At 43.2% G+C, this 17910-nt stretch overlaps 1 protein-coding gene across 7 annotated transcripts in view; it reads left to right on the top strand.

Annotated features, from left to right (window-relative positions):
- Positions 1-55: 55 nt before the first annotated feature.
- LOC114877640 overlaps positions 56-17910 on the top strand; it is a 45912-nt gene continuing 28057 nt past the window's right edge. For 4 of the 7 annotated variants that reach the window (XR_003789611.2, XR_003789610.2, XR_003789609.2 and 1 more), the window contains exon 1: positions 69-767. Coding sequence is in view for 3 of the 7 variants with exons in the window: in XM_029190481.2 (XP_029046314.2) it covers positions 686-767 (82 nt within the window). In the remaining 4 variants the exon portion in view is untranslated. Of the gene's footprint in view, positions 768-17910 lie in introns of all 7 variants that reach the window. The other 3 variants (XM_029190481.2, XM_046286890.1, XM_029190482.2) reach the window with 3 other exon arrangements.

Below are 17910 nucleotides of genomic sequence, written 5' to 3'. Positions count from 1 at the left end.
GAAATTCATCTCCGTGGACACATACTAAATCGCATTATTTTTTATTCCAGAGAAAAACATGAATCGTTTTGTCCATCGTCAGAGGGGCACTGCGTGGTGGACGCGGGAACGCCGGAAAAAGGAACAAGAAGAAGCTGTGCTCCGAGCGGCGGTGGTACACGGTGAAGGGTTAAAAATACATATATTCGGTGGTTCTAATTCAATGGGCAGCTGGCGTACGGCAATTTACATGAACGGTGCTCGACGACCCGACGACTCGACTCGACGAGGACAATCCGTGCATTGAGGGACTCGCAGTCGTGCAGAGCAGAGGAACGCGGTAAGAGAGCAACGTGCTGTTGTTGTATGGGTTGGTTGCTGTCGGTTTACCGATTCGTTTACTTGCCGGCACCGTTCGGTCGGGTCGAACGCTCCCGCTCTCAGTCAGTCTCGCGACCGCGTGCCAAGGGGATGTCGTCGTTCTCCTCTTCCTTCCGTGATCTCCACTAAGATCGTGTGCCAGCCGTTTCACGGTTCGTTCTCTCTCTTACGAGACGAATCGGTGGCGCGGCTATGTGACGTGTGTTCAACGCTTTCGACATCAAAGGATCCCGTGCCAGTGTTTTCCCGGAATCAGTGAGAACGAAGAAAGAGAAGACGTTCGACGTCGTCGTCATTTTGCTTTGAAACTATTTGATGCAACGAGATGGGCAGCGAGGCGGACGCGGAGACTAAGGCTGCCAACGCCGTCGATTCGGATGGATCTGATAGCTGGGAGGACTTTTTCGGTGAGTTTCTTTTATTTTTTTTTTCGATTTTCTTTATTGTACCTTGTCACGAAGAACATGATTTGTGCTACCATTTATTATGACGTTGACGCGTAGCTTTTCAGGCTGTCGTGGAATCGTATGTGTTTTTTTTTTCTTTTAATTATTGTGAGGCTTCGATATACCTTCTTGAGAGGTTATAAATAAGCCACAGTTTTCAGGTTTCCGCGATGTAGTTTCTAAGTCGATCGCGATGCCGGGTTTTACCGCGACCACGTGTACATACATTGAGTTTTGCATGCATTTGATTAAACGACTATTTCATATAAGGCATTATTACATAAACGTAAACAATGCAGGTAAATCTATGCTTTCGTGGTAGAGGTAGCACGTGGTATCTCTGAAAAAATTACAAAATTCTAATCGAACAATGCGTAGCGTATATAAGGCATAGATTCGGGATCGCGAGACGACAATTCACGAAGATTGCCGAAAAGGAACGTAAGGAATCCTATATAAACGATCGTCGCGTGTTTGTTGTGTTGGTAATACAATCGCGCAACTTGAGCTGATAATACGTGTTGATAGTCGGAACAAGGGTAGCCTAAAAGGAAACATATGTACATACGTTGCAAAAAAATAATTCAAATGATATGTATCCGGCGAATACTTTTCTATAAACGTAACGCATTTGATTAGGATGATTCAGAACGTGAGCATAAGGTTTGAAAAACTATCCGGTAGACTGATAAGGTATGAAAGAACAATTTAAGCGTAAAAATAATAAAACCTTTATGCTATCGTTTATCGCATTTAAACACTTGATTCGTTTTATCTTTCTAATTCTTACAGTATCTTTATAGTTAGAGAAGATATCCTTGTTACTAAGGCGTTAGTTATTTAGTTGCTCAGACTTGAAATCTTTACAAAATGCACAACGTGCAGTGATGCAACAGAATTTACAATACGCAGTCAGCATAATGATTAAATCAACATGTGATGTAATTGGTGCATATTTTTAAGCCATGAAATATTTTCAGCAATTTTGATTAGCTCGTCATATATCTTTATTCTAATCATTATTAGAGGATTAGAAATAATTTTTTCTTTTACTTTAGATAATTAATCGAAGTGCAGTATCAGAAATCCGCGCTTCACTTTGATAACATTTATTGCAAACACCGACGTTGTCAACAGGGCGAATAAAAAAAATATTGCTAAATCTTTTTAGCAATCTTTCTCCTCTTTATCGTTATCTGTTTAAACATTTACTTTCGATACTGCACTAGGTGACGATGAAACAGTCCGTTGACGTAACAAAACGTACATACTTAGTATCATTATTTCAAATAGAAAAGCTTATAGAGAGAAATTATTGGAAAAGAAATACCGATGGTAATTAAGGATTTCCCTAAAAGAAAGAAAATGATAATCAACGGTGCTTACTTTCTACTTGTACGTACCGATAATAAGCACCGTTTATTTTCGACTCTCGTATCGATTAAGTCATGAAACTGCAAGAGCGTTAGTTATTTTACAAATTAAGAGAATAATCGTACTTTCTTAAACATCTAAAAGTACGGGCAAAGTATAGCATAAAAGAGTGACGTAGATGGCTAAGCCAGCACGTGAATACATCCTTTTACAAAAGCAATAAGAAGGAAACTGGAGTTCCTGAAAGGCTGTTCATTTTTACGTACTCTAGAAGGGTTAAGATTCTCTCGGTCTCGACGAGTTCTCTTCATCTTCTTCGTCGTTTTCTGAATCATCCTCTAGAGATAGTTTCTGTGCTCGCGGGTAAAAAGGAGGGGCCAGAGTTGCTCGTGACTCGACGAACTATCACCGGTCGCGAGGAAATTTCTGATTTTCATTTGCATGCCACGAAGAGCCGGGCGATAGTCACGAAGAGACGTGGCGAGGCGAGGCGAGGCGAGGCGATGCAACGCGATGCAACGCGAGGGCACGGCTACCCGCGAGACAAGTGGCGAACTTAAGGATGCGACGCGATGCACAAAAAACAGCCGCTCTGCCGGATGCAGCTTAGAGAGCGTCGCTTTCCTTCGTTCGTGTTTGTCTGCATATACACGTTCCCGTATCCTCACCGAGTAACAGAATGAGAAAGCCGTACGCGTGTGTGTCTCGCGTATATTTCTGGCCCCTCCTGCCCCTGTGCACGCCCAAAAATCGAGCAACCGACCCGTTCGTTGCTCGTTCCGTCTGGATTTTTATAGGCCCGAGTCTCAGCCCTGAAAGTTTCACGAAACCCGTATTTGCATCACGATCCCGTGACTCGTTATCTCGTAATAAATCCTTTCCAAAAGGTTTCTTCAACTCTCGGTATTTCAAGAATATCATTTTCGAGATGTTTAGGGTAGTACGAACGTTTGGGAAAATTCCCGGTGGACCGATAGGGATCGAACGTAAGGTTGATAAGATTTTCAGGATGCGACACCTGGGTAGGAATATCTACGGCCCTGATCGTGTGGGCTTAGTAAAGCGTGGGCGTATCATGCTTCTCCGGCTGCATTTGTAACGCCAAGTGGCTGCACGGAAAATATACTCATAGGTGCATCTACAGGCGGATTCATATTAAGTCCTGATGTGTCCATTAATCCTCCGTGTTTCGCCTTCAACGAGATAGAGATAAAGCGGACTATTATCTCTAATATTCACTGCAAACGCATTTGTTACTTTAAACGACTCTCCGGAGAATGTGTACGAGTACCTAGTCTACAGGTTGATTCATATATGTTGACGTTAAAAAAGGAAATCTAATCTAGTCTTATCGTGGAATTCTGTTAATTGTCGAGTACCGTACATAATCAAGATCGAGTGTTTAATTAAGATCAGTGTCGTTTCATAGAATTTCGCTTAGATATCGTATGTTGTACATTATCTCGATTAATTGGTAATTAGATCATATTTAATTATAAGAATTCAGTAAACGTTAAATCAACTTTCTATCGGCTAAGAGGATATTATTGGGTGTTGGGACGCACACGGTGAATGAATGTGTCAATGTTTGGAAGCCATAGTATGAATATTTGCTTAGCGAGAAGCAAGGTTTACCTTCTATCAGGAAGGGGTTACTTGAACCCCATAATGAGGCACGTGTATTAAGTTACTTAGGGATGCTTCTGTACACGGGACGTCTCGTCTAACAGGACGGTCGCCGTTACGTTATTCCCTGTCGGGAGAAAATAAAAAGTTTAGAATTTACACGTAAACGAATTTTTCGGTGTCGAAGATGTCTCGAGACGTTTTGAATTCCATCGGCAGTCGTATGCACGAGGCATCGATGATGCTCGTCCAACGACGCCATTGAACTTGATTTCCCGACACCAGGTAGCCGTGGTTGGCACGTGCAGAAACTCCAAAGGAGTACGTTGTTGCCCTCGACGATGTCTCACGTCTACATATTTCCTTCTAACTCTTGAATCCCTCGTGGATCCTGAGAACGAATCGTGCGAACTTTCAGTCCTTTTCTTCTCTCAGCTTGAATCCCAAACCATAATGAAATCATTTGAAGCATAGTTTAAAATCTCTCTGAAAATTTTATAACGATAACGCAATCGTGGCACATCCTCTTCCTCGAGTTCGTTGCTCAGAGGATGTTTACACGCTTTATGGCTTGGTTTTTAATACCGTTCGCCCACGTGTTGAATCATTTCCACGCGAAAATTATCTTTCCATCCCTAAACATATCTGATAAAATAACATCGGTCATAGGTCTGATTGTTTCCGAGTTGAAAACGATTCCTATCCTTTCGACATCGTTCCCGATCGAGGATCGAAGAACTGTTGATCGATTCCGTATCGATCAGCATTCAGGACAAAACAGTTAGACCGAATCGTCGGCGACGCGACGGCGCGGTGTGCAGGGTGGCAGGTAAACTGTAAGAAAAAGCAGCCTGGCTCTCCAGATCGGGCAGGGTCGAGTAAGCGACCCACGCTTCTTAAGTCCACAATTGACTTCGCGTGTGCATCCAATATGGCTGATAAAACCGGATCTGAAAGCTCGCGAGGGGGTTAGGCTGACCGCTGCTGCCATGTACGAGGCATAGCCGATGCCTAATGTCGTTACTCGTTACGATTCCCTTATATGTAACACGCCGCGGGATTGAGATAAAGGTTCGTTTACACTACTAGGTGGCCGGCTCGAAGAAGCTGCCTTTGCTTCCTCCCTCGACGTTTCAGGGGTCGAAAAGTGGAAGGTGGAGCTGGGTAAATCAAGACCTATGGAAATATGTAGCTACTTTAGAATGTTAGTTTTGCATTGAACTTATCAGCGAGTTGCACGGAGCCAGGGTTCACCGGTAGAACCAGAAATATACGAAGGTATGACTAAGGTGTAGAATATGTAGAGCAACCTCGCAATACAATGTATATGCAGGTTACTTTTAACAGGCGTTGTTATTTATGCAATTCTTTATCGCGCACGAAAGTGTCACGTCTTTCCGGCTGCATTTTTCGCCGTCTCTGCAAACTTTGCGTGACGCTATTCAAAATACGCGGCAAGTACGGCAGGTATTGCAATTGCATCATCGTCAACCGTGAAGAACTCGGATTTCCAAAGCGCCGTTTTAGTTTCTTCGCTTATTTCGGCGTAATTTTTCCGACCCAATTTTTCATGAAAAAGGTCGGCTTCTTGGGTAGCGAGCATTCGCTATGAACCGAAAGGTTGAATGCAGATGAGCGCACAGAACACGGGGGTAGGTTTATAAATAGTCGTGGTGGAAACGCTGGAAACGAGTGACTGTTCGTGGGTTAACGATACGGAGACGCGACAGATAAAGCTCATTGTGCCTTTGCAGAGCTTATCGTTGCACCGCGAGATTGAACTTTGATTATTCAACGAGATTTCCTCTATTGTATATCCGTAGGAGAAGGGAAGGCGGTATAAAAGAGCGGACTATCCCGGTACGATGCTCGTTGCTCTGCCTAATGTGCGACGACGAGAGTGTGAATGAACTCGTAAATCGTCAGCGTCGAGACACTTTTGTCCGTGCGCCTGTTGCTGCGACTACGCGTTTTAATCAGCCACCGCTTCAGAACGTCTCGAGAAATTTTATTAACGTTTTCCTCCGAGAAGAATGCCTCGTAATTCAACCGAATCAACTTGAACGATACACTTTTTTACTATGTAGTTAGTAAAAAATATAGTAGCCCTTCCGCTTTCGATTTCAAACACAAATGAGTATATCGAGATCGTTTCGCAGGGGTACTTACTGGTCCATTGATTCATCGATAGCATCGACAGGTAAATTCGCCTCGGGGTCGTAATATCACGTGCCTTAAATCATTCATCGGTGTGTAATCGTGGGCTCGTAACGCGTCGCGATGCTCGATTTTTCCGGGACGTTTGATTTATTTGCTCCGTGACTGCATTCAATTATCGCGATGCTATACAATTAAGCAGCTCGATGAACGGGTTGAATTATTTCTGACCGTGAGGTTAATCGTCCGCGATTCGTCCGAGGATTTCTGCTCGGACCGCAATTACGAGTCGAACCCTTCGAGAAAAAAAAAAGAAAAGGAAAACGTATCGTGTCGCTTTCTAAATCGCCTAGCTAGACGAGATGCTAATAACGTGACTCAGTGTATAGAATAAATTGTACTATTTTTTAATCTTTTTCTTTTACAAAGGCGTAATCCAAATAATGTCGCAGCAAGTAGATATCCGGGGGCGCGTGCGCGTTTGATATCACTGTCCAACACGAATTTTGTTTTCCAATAGCCACTGGGTGATGGTTGTAGAGCTTCTCGTCCTGAACACGAATCCGAAAACCGAATTGCTCTATCACCCTCAGTTTTCGAAAAACACGAGTATTTGTAAAAACATGTAGTTTGGGGGGAAAATGACCTATTACACGGAAACTGAAAACGCTAGAACATTCGGATTGGTCTCATAAGATAGAGGAGAGTTTCCCGAATACATTGATGTATATAGTTATTATATTACATGGTTCTGAATAGATGAAAATGTCGATGAAAGTTTAAAAAATAGCCGGCGCACGTACTTCCTACGTATTACTTTTGTATTTTTAAGAAAAGCTTTTTATCTAGCGCGAATTCTCTATACAGTACCGAATTCTGTAGACATTTCCGAAGAAGAAACTATATCGGGTAAGTATTGGAGCAGTATGCAATTCGAGTAAATCGAAAAAATATCTGCCGGTGACACGCGCACGGCGTTTTGCCGCCAGGCGGCCATAGCTCACTCTCTTCGCCTAGTCAGTGCCGTAGCTACGCGTAATCAACACTAATGGTGCCGTTTAATATACATTCACCTTTTATCTCTATAATGTTTGATTTTTTTTTGCTATTATTATTATTTCATAATTATTATTTCTCTTTTGTTGTTATTCATTATTATTGTTAGATACCAACAATAAAATGATAAAATACTTTAATTTAAAATTTAAAAATCGATTGACGAGCATTACGACTTTATCAATCGACACTCGATTGAAGACAGTTTTGAAATTTGTTTATGATATAGAAAGAATAAAATGTATAAGATAAAGAATTATCTGCAGTAAACGAACTTAAAAATATTTTCGTCTTGCTTTACGTTTGTACGTTATATCTTTGTTGTCCTTCATCAAAGTCCAGCAATAATAATAATAGCAAAAAAAAATCAAACATTATAGATATAAAAAGTGAATGTATATTAAACCCCACCATTAGTGTTGATTACGCGTAGCTACGGCACTGACTAGGCGAAGAAAGCGAGCTATGGCCGCCTGGCGGCAAAACGCCGTGCGCGTGTCACCGGCAGATATTTTTTCGATTTACTCGAATTGCATACTGCTCCAATACTTACCCCGTATAGTTTCTTCTTCGGAAATGTCTGCAGAATTCGGTACTGTATAAAGAATTCGCGCTAGATAAAAAACTTTTCTTAAAAATACAAAAGTAATACGTAGGAAGTACGTGCGCCGGCTATTTTTTAAACTTTCATCGACATTTTCATCTATTCAGAACCATGTAATATAATAACTATATACATCAATGTATTCGGGAAACTCTCCTCTATCTTATGAGACCAATCCGAATGTTCTAGCGTTTTTAGTTTTCGCGTAATAGGTCATTTTCCCCCCAAACTACATGTTTTTACAAAAACTCGTGTTTTTCGAGAACTGAGGGTGATAGAGCACTTCGGTTTTCGGATTCGTGTTCAGGACGAGAAGCTCTACAATGATCACCCAGTGGCTATTGGAAAACAGAGAAAAAGTTTAAATTTGTTGGACAGTGTATTTAAAATGCAAATAGACTCGTTCGAATGTTCCACGATGTCGTAGGAAACGTAAGCAGCTTACGTTCGAACGCTTCCTACGCGTTCTGCTACACTGAATCGGTGATAATTAACAGAACCGTGATAAGCACACCTGAACAAAGAATTTCTCATTGGAACAGAGAACTAGTTAGCGGTCTAGATTTCTTTAAAAAAAAATCCCGCTGCAACGTAGAATCACTTTCGAGAGAATTCGTTTGAAAAAAAAAAAAAACTACTCGAGGTCGTAGTCAACACCATCGCGAGCACCCACACGATTAATTAAACAACAAAGTCTACCGTGAGCGTAACGGGACACGAATCTGCTTTGCTTAGGCTCACTTTCCGCTTCAAGGATTTTAACCTGGACCTCCCAGGGTCTAACTATATGTACTCGCAAGAAACGAGATACATGCTCGGCTTTGACGCGAATTCATGGCCATTTTTGAAACCCATCCTCGTCGACCTCGCGTTGCGAATCGTTCTCATTTTACAGAGAAGAATTTTCAAAAAATTATTCGTTTATTTGAAAGCGAAAGTATGGCCAAAATTAGGTACCTGAACGGGTATACCTGACCCGTGTTAACCCGATCCCCGGTCTGGCGCACGTGTCAGCCCGAATATGTAATTCCGGGAAGGCGTTGACTCGCTGAAAGGCTTATTCTGCCAAGGAGGCCGGCATCGAGACGGATTGAAACGATTTCGCGGCGGTCGCGCGACTCTTTTGTACCGTTTTCCGCGTCTTTTGTGCACTCGTTGCACCGTGCCCCGTTTCGAATCGTTCCGAATGCATTAGCGTGGGCGTTGCCGCGAGTGCGCGTGACGAGTGCGTTATCCGCCGTGAATGTTCTACTTTGTCACCGCGTCAATCTTTTTTCCAATCCGAACCGTTTTGCTAGGAAATCATTTCGCGGCTGTTGAAAATTTTTCAAAGGATTTTTCAACTCGCAAATTTGCTGCAGGGTAATAATTTGGTGGGAATCAATCGAAACACGGATGCTGGGTGTCTCTAGACATCAAAGGAATTAGAAAAACGTTATTCAACACCGCGTGGGCACCGATATTGCGTTTATCTCCAAGATTATATGGGTGGAAAGTGGGCACAAGGAGGAAAACCACGATTCGACGGCTGATCAATGGTCATGCTAGCCAATTTACAATGTTACGTTTGCAAAATTGCTTTGGGCGCAATTTAATAATAATAACTAGACAATATATATATATATTAGAAGTGTCTCGTTTTCCGTCTAGTGGATCCGGTGAACGCCTGGGTGCCACCTCAAGTATTAATAGATGGAAATATATGTCAAGTCAGGCCGGCCTGGTTAATCTAAAAAAGCTCTGTTACCTATGTAACAAGAAGTATAGAATATAGTATTTTATTAAGGGCTCGCGTGTCCAGGCTTGTTCCCTCTGTTTCCAGTAGATTGCAAGGAACGAACTCGACGTCACGCAATTAGCAAAACTTTCCAGAAGTCGACGTTCCCGTGGATTTCGCGTTCTCTTGCACAGGCATTAATCATAATTTGAGTCCTGCAGCAAATGTTCGTCATTAACCTCCGCAGTCTTTTCATTTTACTCCGTCTGCCATGTTATTTGATGCAACTGTTTTTTTTTTCAAAAAACTTAACTCTGTTAGATAATAAAATTGCAAAGTTAGAAAGGTTGATAACCACTGCGCGGACATTTATGGATGGAAGTAAATAAAGGAACCCACCCACTAAACCTAACCTTTTTTTCGTGGAGGAAATCTACAGGACACCTCCAGCCCCCCTGGGGAGGGGCCGGGGGTAGTGCAGGATTCTTACCTGCTAAAACCCCCACGGTGGCTTGCACTGGGCTTAAGGGAGGGCCCCGGTGAAATAAAAGCTTTACGCAACGTTGGTTTTCTGCCAGAACAAAAGTAGCCCGCGTAAGGGTTGAATCGTTTCCCCGGGTAGGATACGTCGGAGAAATCAATCCAGAGCGTGCATGTCCGGGATTTTTCGTGGCCGGCAAGTGAGAAGGTTTTCCCTGGAAACCGCAATGGGTCGCACGATTTCCTGCGTTAACGTGCGACGATTCGATGAGCAAAGGTGAGAAATTGTTCCTCTCTATGGCGAACAGACGTAGTAGTCGTCTAACGGTTCTCGAGAGGTTCTTCCTTAGGTTTACCGAGACACACGATGCAATACAATCGGCCACTGCCACCGTCCACTACACCTTTCCTTTTCCTCTTTCTTCCTTTCGTTTCGTTTCGTTTCGTTTCGTTTTGTTCATGGTCAGCTCGAATCCTCCTCGGACGTAGAGTCAGGATCCGTGGGTCACCGACGATGACCTACGAAGGAGATTCGTTTCTGGGCAGGATTTTTAAACGACTATACTTTTGCGAGTACCCTCTACTCGCGTTCATTAATACGATCCATGGCTTTAAATCGTTTTAATCTGATTCCCATCTGAATTACACTCGACCGTTGGCCGAGGTAAATTGCTGAAATAAAAGCGATGCAAATCCGAGAGTAATCCATTGAGTTTCTACCGGATACGAAATAGGCTAACAGTATTCCGTCGGTGTCGGAAGAGATTTGTGGCTTCTCGTGTCGCCAACATCACCCATAAACACACTTCCCTCGTACCTGCTCACAAACATGTTTCATTGTTGCACATAATCCTTCCTCTCTGTAACTATCCCTCATGAAAGTGGCTTTATATTCCGAGAGTAGAGAAACAGGATTCGAAAATCAATCTGGCAATTTTTATCTTCGGTCCTTAAATTTTTTCAAAGGATAAAGATAAGGACGGATCAATTTGTCAGAATCATAGCACGTGCACACCAGAAGGATCTCTCGAGTCGAGAGATAGGTATTTCGAGCAAGTTTGAGCACGTGGGAGGCGAAATAAACGCGATCATAGCCGAGTGCTCGCAGTGGCGTAACCAGTAAACAAACTCGGATAAGAAGGACACCCTACGATGGAATAAACCTGTTCGGTTAACTTGTTATCAGCGAAACGCGAAACGGGTTATTAAAAGCGATCGCTTTACGATCAGGAACGAATTCGAGAAGTCTTGTGTTTCTATCCTTCTTTTCCTACATTCATCGTTTCGATCCACGAGCAATCCATTTCTTCTCGGATTTTCGGGGTAGTTTCTAGCTTTCTCCAAAATGACGATCGGTAGTTAGAGATCCGTGTGGGTGCAACGACAGCGAGCTGCAACAGCAGCTGATCCTCGGCGAGCAGAACCGTCGCCGTCGATTCGCGTCGAACCCGTTCGTTCGGAGAGACCGGTTCTACTCGTAGCTGAGCAGGAGACAGAAAAGTGCCGCGGCAAAACGAGACCGCACCCCGGTGCGGTGGCTCCGTGGTGGTATTCCTGTCCCACGTGAACCTTATGCGACCAGAACAGTGTGCACTAGCTAGAAGTCTCCCGCACTGGAGCATCCTCTGCCAGTGTTTACCGTGCTGTCTCAACGACCAAGTGTCTCCATTTTCCTCGATTCTCACCTTTTCTTCCTTCTTACAACGTGGAAACAGAGGGTAGATTTTTCGTGTCCAATTGGTTAAGAAGATCCAATTTTAAGGATGTTCGTTTCTCTCCATCGCTAGAATCAATTTGGTAAGTGATTTGATATTCTTTTCAAGCAATTTTCCACCCGATGATATAATCGATTTGCAATCGATTTCGATCGTGGGAGGTCCCCCAAGGTTCCTCTCCCTCCTCGTTCAATCTAGATATATTTCGTTTTCTTTTTGCAACGATTCTATTTTACAACTGTATTATTACTATCGTCCTCGATGAATATTCATAGTCAAAGTCTGAACTTCATATTCGATCACGAACAATCGTACCTTATGTTTCATTCATACCGCTCACGAGGTAATAGAATGAAAAATTAACTGCCTGCGTTCGATCTATTGCACGCGTATGTTTGTTAACGTTGACGAAGAAAAACGACGTAGCCAAGACGGTAGGCTACCGGTGGAATGAAACTCGATACAAAGTAACACGCTGTTGTACTAATACCGGTGCTAACGTGAAACACAATATTTGTACTTTCACAAAATAAAAAGGGTGCTGAATTTCGCGAAAGGTGGCTGGAAAAATGGAAAAACGTGGAATGGATCGGCGGGTTGTTCGAGAGAAAGCAGACTTTGACACCGACAAACATTCCCCGCGATTGTTTGCAAATCGACGCACTGTCTGTTTCGCGATGCTGCGTTCCTTCGATGCCGATTCAAATTAGCTCTTAATCAGAGGTACTCGAGTGCCTTTTTTTTCCAAGACATTGTACCACCAATGATGTCTGGATCATTTCATTTTTCATATAAAAAACACCTAAAGCAGTAGGAATTTGAAGGGTGGAAAGACTTTGAGGAACCAAAATCTAACAAATTATAACTTGGGTTCAGAATCATCGATGATGGATGTCGTGTACCTTCTATCAAGCTCTCAGTCCTCGTCATTGCTAGATGGAGTATCGAATAGCAGGATGGTGTTGGGTATCGTTGTTGGATACACGGGGCGAGGTGTCGTTCAAATTTAATGCCGATCGAGACACGGGGTATTAGGTCATTACTAAACGAGCCAGACTTTTCTTTTTTTTTTCTTTTTCCCGACGACTACTTTCACAGCCGTGCATACGTTACATCGAGCCGAAAGGCTGTGTTGTAAACACGGTCTTGTTTCGCAATCGGAGTCTCGACCGAAAGGCTCGTCGAATGTTTTCTGGAAATTTTAAGGGCATCTAGCTTATTTTCTGTTATGTTCAGGCTTTTATTCAACGCGTTGCCGTTATATTAAGAACATCTTCGGGGGGGGAAGCAGTGAATATTTTAGTCGAGGATACTTTCCGACTCTGAGACCGAGAGGTTCAAAGCTAATGCAACGAACGTAAGATGGAATGGAATGTCCTTTGTGAACCGTCTGTTTCACCTCCATATACGTACTAATATCTATGTCCTTCATTTCATATTTTTAGACGCTTAGTAAAGCTATTAACACATTGAAATTTCCTTTGATTTTCGTTACGACCGAAGGAGGGTTGCGTACCGGTAATAAATTCGATATCCGCTGAATCGGCTTATTTCCATTATTAATGATCGACCTTAATTTCAGTTGAAAGCGTTCGGTACAAGCAGCGAGGGCCAGTTTCCAAGTAGTCAGAGGCCGCATCACGTTAATCATTCTCCCCGTCTTACATACATACGTGGCTAAGAACAATGACGACCAATTGTCGTAATTAGAACGGCGACATTACCGTACGAATCAAACGCAGCTGTTCAGCTGTGCATACAAAGTTGCACCATAGAAATTTTTGACAATCAGAAATATTCATCGTCTTCGATACGATCTATTAGAATTACATTTATCATCCTCGACCTCGATGAAGGAAAAAAATTTTCACGTAGGTGCAATTATATCGCGATTGTTATAGAAAGCAGAGGCACTCATTTACGCGGAATTACCGCGTTTGTTTTGCAATTAACTCGTTGCTGGAACAATTGAATTGCACCGTTTGCCCATCCCTGTTTTTCCATCGACTTCCCCAGGACAACGCGCGCCGATAACGAAGGATAATCGTTGGCCTTTTTCAATGAACCTTCGTTGCGAAACTATTGTATCATCGATAATTAGATTCGTAAAAGACCTAGGTCGGTTAACTAACAACGCGAACGTTTTGTTGCAGAGGAATTGTATAGCTCGTTTTTGAAAAAAGAAAGGCAGGGTTCAGTGTACCTTCGCCAGAAGGGAAATAGAAAATTGATCGCCAATGAAATTATCCTAAGCAGTTTCTCACTGCAGGTAATTTGATCGCCTCGTTACGTGAAGGTTCATGTCCTCTAAGAGACACCCGCTCTTTCTCTTTCTCTCCCGTCATTTTTTTCTTCAATTCATCGCGAAGGAACAGCGATGAAAGTGATTTCTCACATTAGAATTCACGCTGTCCGCTGCTGAATGCACGAAGCGTAAAGGACATTTCGTTGAAAGGAACGATTTAATTTTAACGGAAGCACAATCTATCGATTCGCGAAGGGCGTATTCTTAGATACGATCGTTCCGGAAGAATAGCAATTAGGATTGCTAATACCCGAGCTGCTAATTAAGCGCGCCGATTGATCACGCTCTTCGGCTAATGTCGAATTTTGCATATCGATCGTTCTCTGTGAGAAAGATCAATCGTTGAACGCAATACTCCGCTAATTGGAAGATGAAACAACGGGATTGCTGAAATGCAACCTTTTAAAATAAATTATTTATCCAAGTACATTACCTATTAGTTGAATTATGATCCCTTCGAATCGTTTTAAACAGCACGTACTCAGTTATTCCCGCTTGTTAGCAGGAATTCACGAATACCCTGGTTACTTGTCAATGGGTCTTTCAGCACTTTCGACGTTACGTTCAATAAATACGGCAATTAGAAACGTCGCGTCCGTTCGAATGCAATTTTTACTGCTCGCGCTGTCCAGCCAGCTTCTAACTGGAATATTTAATAAATACCCGGAACGAGCCCCTAATAAATTCTCTCGTTTCCCTTCGAACGATTCGCCTTCCTGCCAGCTGCCTTCGACGAACTTTTCATATGTATATTATTCGCGTAATTGCCTGGCAGAATACAATATACAGAGTGTTTCTAAAGTGATCATCTATCGTCTCGAGGTTAACATTAGCGACACAGATTCGCTAGAATATTTCTAGGAAATCTATAAAAATTTCTTCGACATCCGAGGACACTTTAGACCCCCTCGTTGAAAAGAGCAGCTCGGTTGGTGTGTTGCGCCTGCAGGGGAAAGACGGTCTACTTGTCGGACGGGTATTCAGGTGGAAAGAGGTGACCGGCTTTTAAAAATTGTGGGTTAACGACACGCCTCCTCTGCTGTGGGTACCTTTTGTGTCCTTTTTTGGAAACCAATGGCGAGAAGACGGATAAAAAAATCGAATCGAGAGTTATTTTCGTCGTCACCCATCCTCTTTTATTCGCGATGCATCCTGGAGTCAATTATGTCCAAGTACGATTATCGCGGTGAAAGTGACGAGCCCTTTCCCTTGACAGATCTCCATCGGCTCGTAAAACGCTTCTGGTCTTCGAATTGGTATGCGCGATCGTGTTGCTCGATAGCCGGAACAGACGAATTTCCCAATCGTTGCCGCCACTTTCTGCTTTTTACTTTTCATAATGTGTACGGGATTGTTGGATTTAGGTTCTCCTCGGTCGACGATTCCTTTTGAAATCGGTGGAAAGTTTTCAGACGATACGCGGTGAAATAAGGAGACAGTGTACATCGGTTTCGTGGGGTGTTCTTGTTCTAAGTAGAAAGTTGTATACGAAACGTTGGGTAAACGGGTAGTTAATATCTCGTGAATTTAATTTATGTTGGTAATTTGTGTTTGTTATGGGATGTCTTAAGTCACTTTGTTACTTTTCTTTACGACTCCTTGAAAGCTTGTTTCCACTTGAAACGGTATTAAGTTACACGGTGATAATGGTACGTGGATTAACAATGAAAATTCTTTTTTTTTCCCCCTAAAAGTAAGAAAATTGTCTGAATTTCTTGGCTATCTTGTCATCGAGTGAACTTGACTTTGATTAGAGAAGCTATTCTTAGAAGAATTTTCGTATCTCGGCCGCGAAGGTCCCTTCAAATTTATCTTATCTTCATTGAACCCATTTAATTCCTACGAGAGGATCGTCTCACCCACGCTCTAATGCTTTCGAAATTTAAAGTGACCTAATCGTTACACAACTCCATCTTTACAGTGAACATTATTGTTGAGTAAAACGATTATGCCTATCTTGAAATGAAAGAATGCTGATTTTTTTCACTTATTCTCAATTATTCCTCCATCTTTTCTAGCTCGCTATTCCTGTTTCCTTCGTCTATTTCCTTTTTCCCTGCGTCTCCATCATTTTCTCACCTCTCTTATTTCTTCTCTCTTATCTTTCCTTTTACCATTTCATCTTCTATTTTCATACTTCTTCGTCTTCTTTATCTGAATTCTTATTCAATACGGTGAATAGAGATAAAAAAGGACCGGACATACTGATTTTGACTGATTTCTAAAAGAATAGAATCGAAGGGAGCGAAAATTGTGCCTTTTCATTTACGATTGGCGAGGTGTGGTAAAAGAGGGACTCTGTAATCACTGTTCTATCCGTACCCCTTCCACTCTCTCCCTCCTTTTTATCCTCCCTGAACGGCGCCACTCCCCACTCTGGAGAAGTCCAGACGATCGACGCTCTTCACCGCGAGTCGTCGAAGAGGAAAGGAGATGGACGCCGGGCGCCGAGCACTGGCGCCGTCCTGCTGCACGCATTATTCCGCGCGCATTTTTCCGCTCCGATCTGTGCCGGCGCTGCCACGGTTTCTGGGAGAAGCTACGAGCTAACACGTCAACGATCGGCCCCGTCCCTGCGTTCGGTTATGCGAACCTGTCCGGACTTCGGTTAACAGGTTCGAACCGAGGGATTCCTCGCCGATTCGGCCCGCTTGTAAGCGATCGTTTCACGCCTGGAATATCAATTCCGTAATCAGCTTGCGCCGTTTGCACAGGATCGCTATGTTACTTCGTGATTTCACGCAACCTCCCTGGAGATTTCTCGACAAATTTCCACTTTAATAGCGTCGCTGAAAGGCAAACCCTCTCGCTGGTAGGTACGGCGGCCTACTTCGTGGCTGGCGCCAAGATTAAAACGGGAAAAGAATCGTCATCGCGAGATTCCTCTTGCAGGAACGAGGTGAAACTCGGGTGCACCTCCTCGTTACGAAATGATCGATCGACTAATGAATTTCACCGAATTCGAGTTTCGACCAACTCGAAACCGTTTGGTGCACCAGTTTCGAGTGGGTCGAGGGTCAGGGGGTGTTTCGACGATAGGTCTCCAGTGTGGAAAGTATATCCAGCACGGTTATAAATATACCCGCGGAGCATTTTCACGCGAGCGGAATCGAGCCGAGGCGGAACACGCCTCCGCTGGCCAGCGATCGAGAACGTCGACTAAACGATGCAAAATTATAGTTTCATATCCATTTCGCAGCGGCGGCGTTAAATAATACTCGTAAATAACAGTATAACCACGCGAACGAGATACTTTATTAGCACGACCCGTGAAAACTACCGTGGAACTGTTACAACGTGTAATATTCGACGTCCGATAAATCCATCCAAATTCCTTTTTTCTTCGCGCCATTAGGAGTCTTACGAAAACGTTTATTTGCACGTTTCAATTGAAATTAACTTAATTAACGCGTTTCAGTGCCGACGCAACGTGTGCGTCTTGCAAAAAGTAGTCATCTTCTAAAGCGAGTAGATCGCATGCTGTGATAAAGGGATTTACGACTCATTGTTCCGTGTTAATCATAGAATCGTTCAGACCTTGGCAGTGCCTTATCTCGACGCTTTGTCGCGCTATTATGACTGTTCTGGTAGAATTTTAATGCAACATCGTTCAACGTGGCAAAGTTCGCGTTATTCTCTGCACAATCGAGTCACGAACGTTTCGTAATCGATGCTGATTCAACGAGAAACGACCCCCCGTTACGGTTACAATGGCATACATTACCGATTTCTATTACGATTAAGAGAATTTTATTTGAACGATAGCGGTTGTACGAGAAAGGCGGGTAGAAAAATAATCTCGTTTCATCTGAGAGGAATAGATCAATAGGACATACTTTCACGATCAATTCGTGGAATCGAACTTTCCTGGGGATAATAACTCGTACACTCCTCTGATCCATGCCCACGATCGCTAATTAGTTGCACAGATCGCGGCCGCGCAACGCGTGTTACACGCTTCCCATGCACTCGCGAAGCGTTTTCATTCCGCGCCGAGAAAGTTACCGCGACGAATCGGGAGCAAAGCCCTCGCCACGGCTTCCTTCCACTCGGAATAATAATAAGAAAAA

This window comes from Osmia bicornis, chromosome 8 (assembly GCF_907164935.1).
Source record: "Osmia bicornis bicornis chromosome 8, iOsmBic2.1, whole genome shotgun sequence".
Taxonomy (NCBI): domain Eukaryota; kingdom Metazoa; phylum Arthropoda; class Insecta; order Hymenoptera; family Megachilidae; genus Osmia; species Osmia bicornis.
This window is presented reverse-complemented; position numbering and strand designations above follow the sequence as displayed.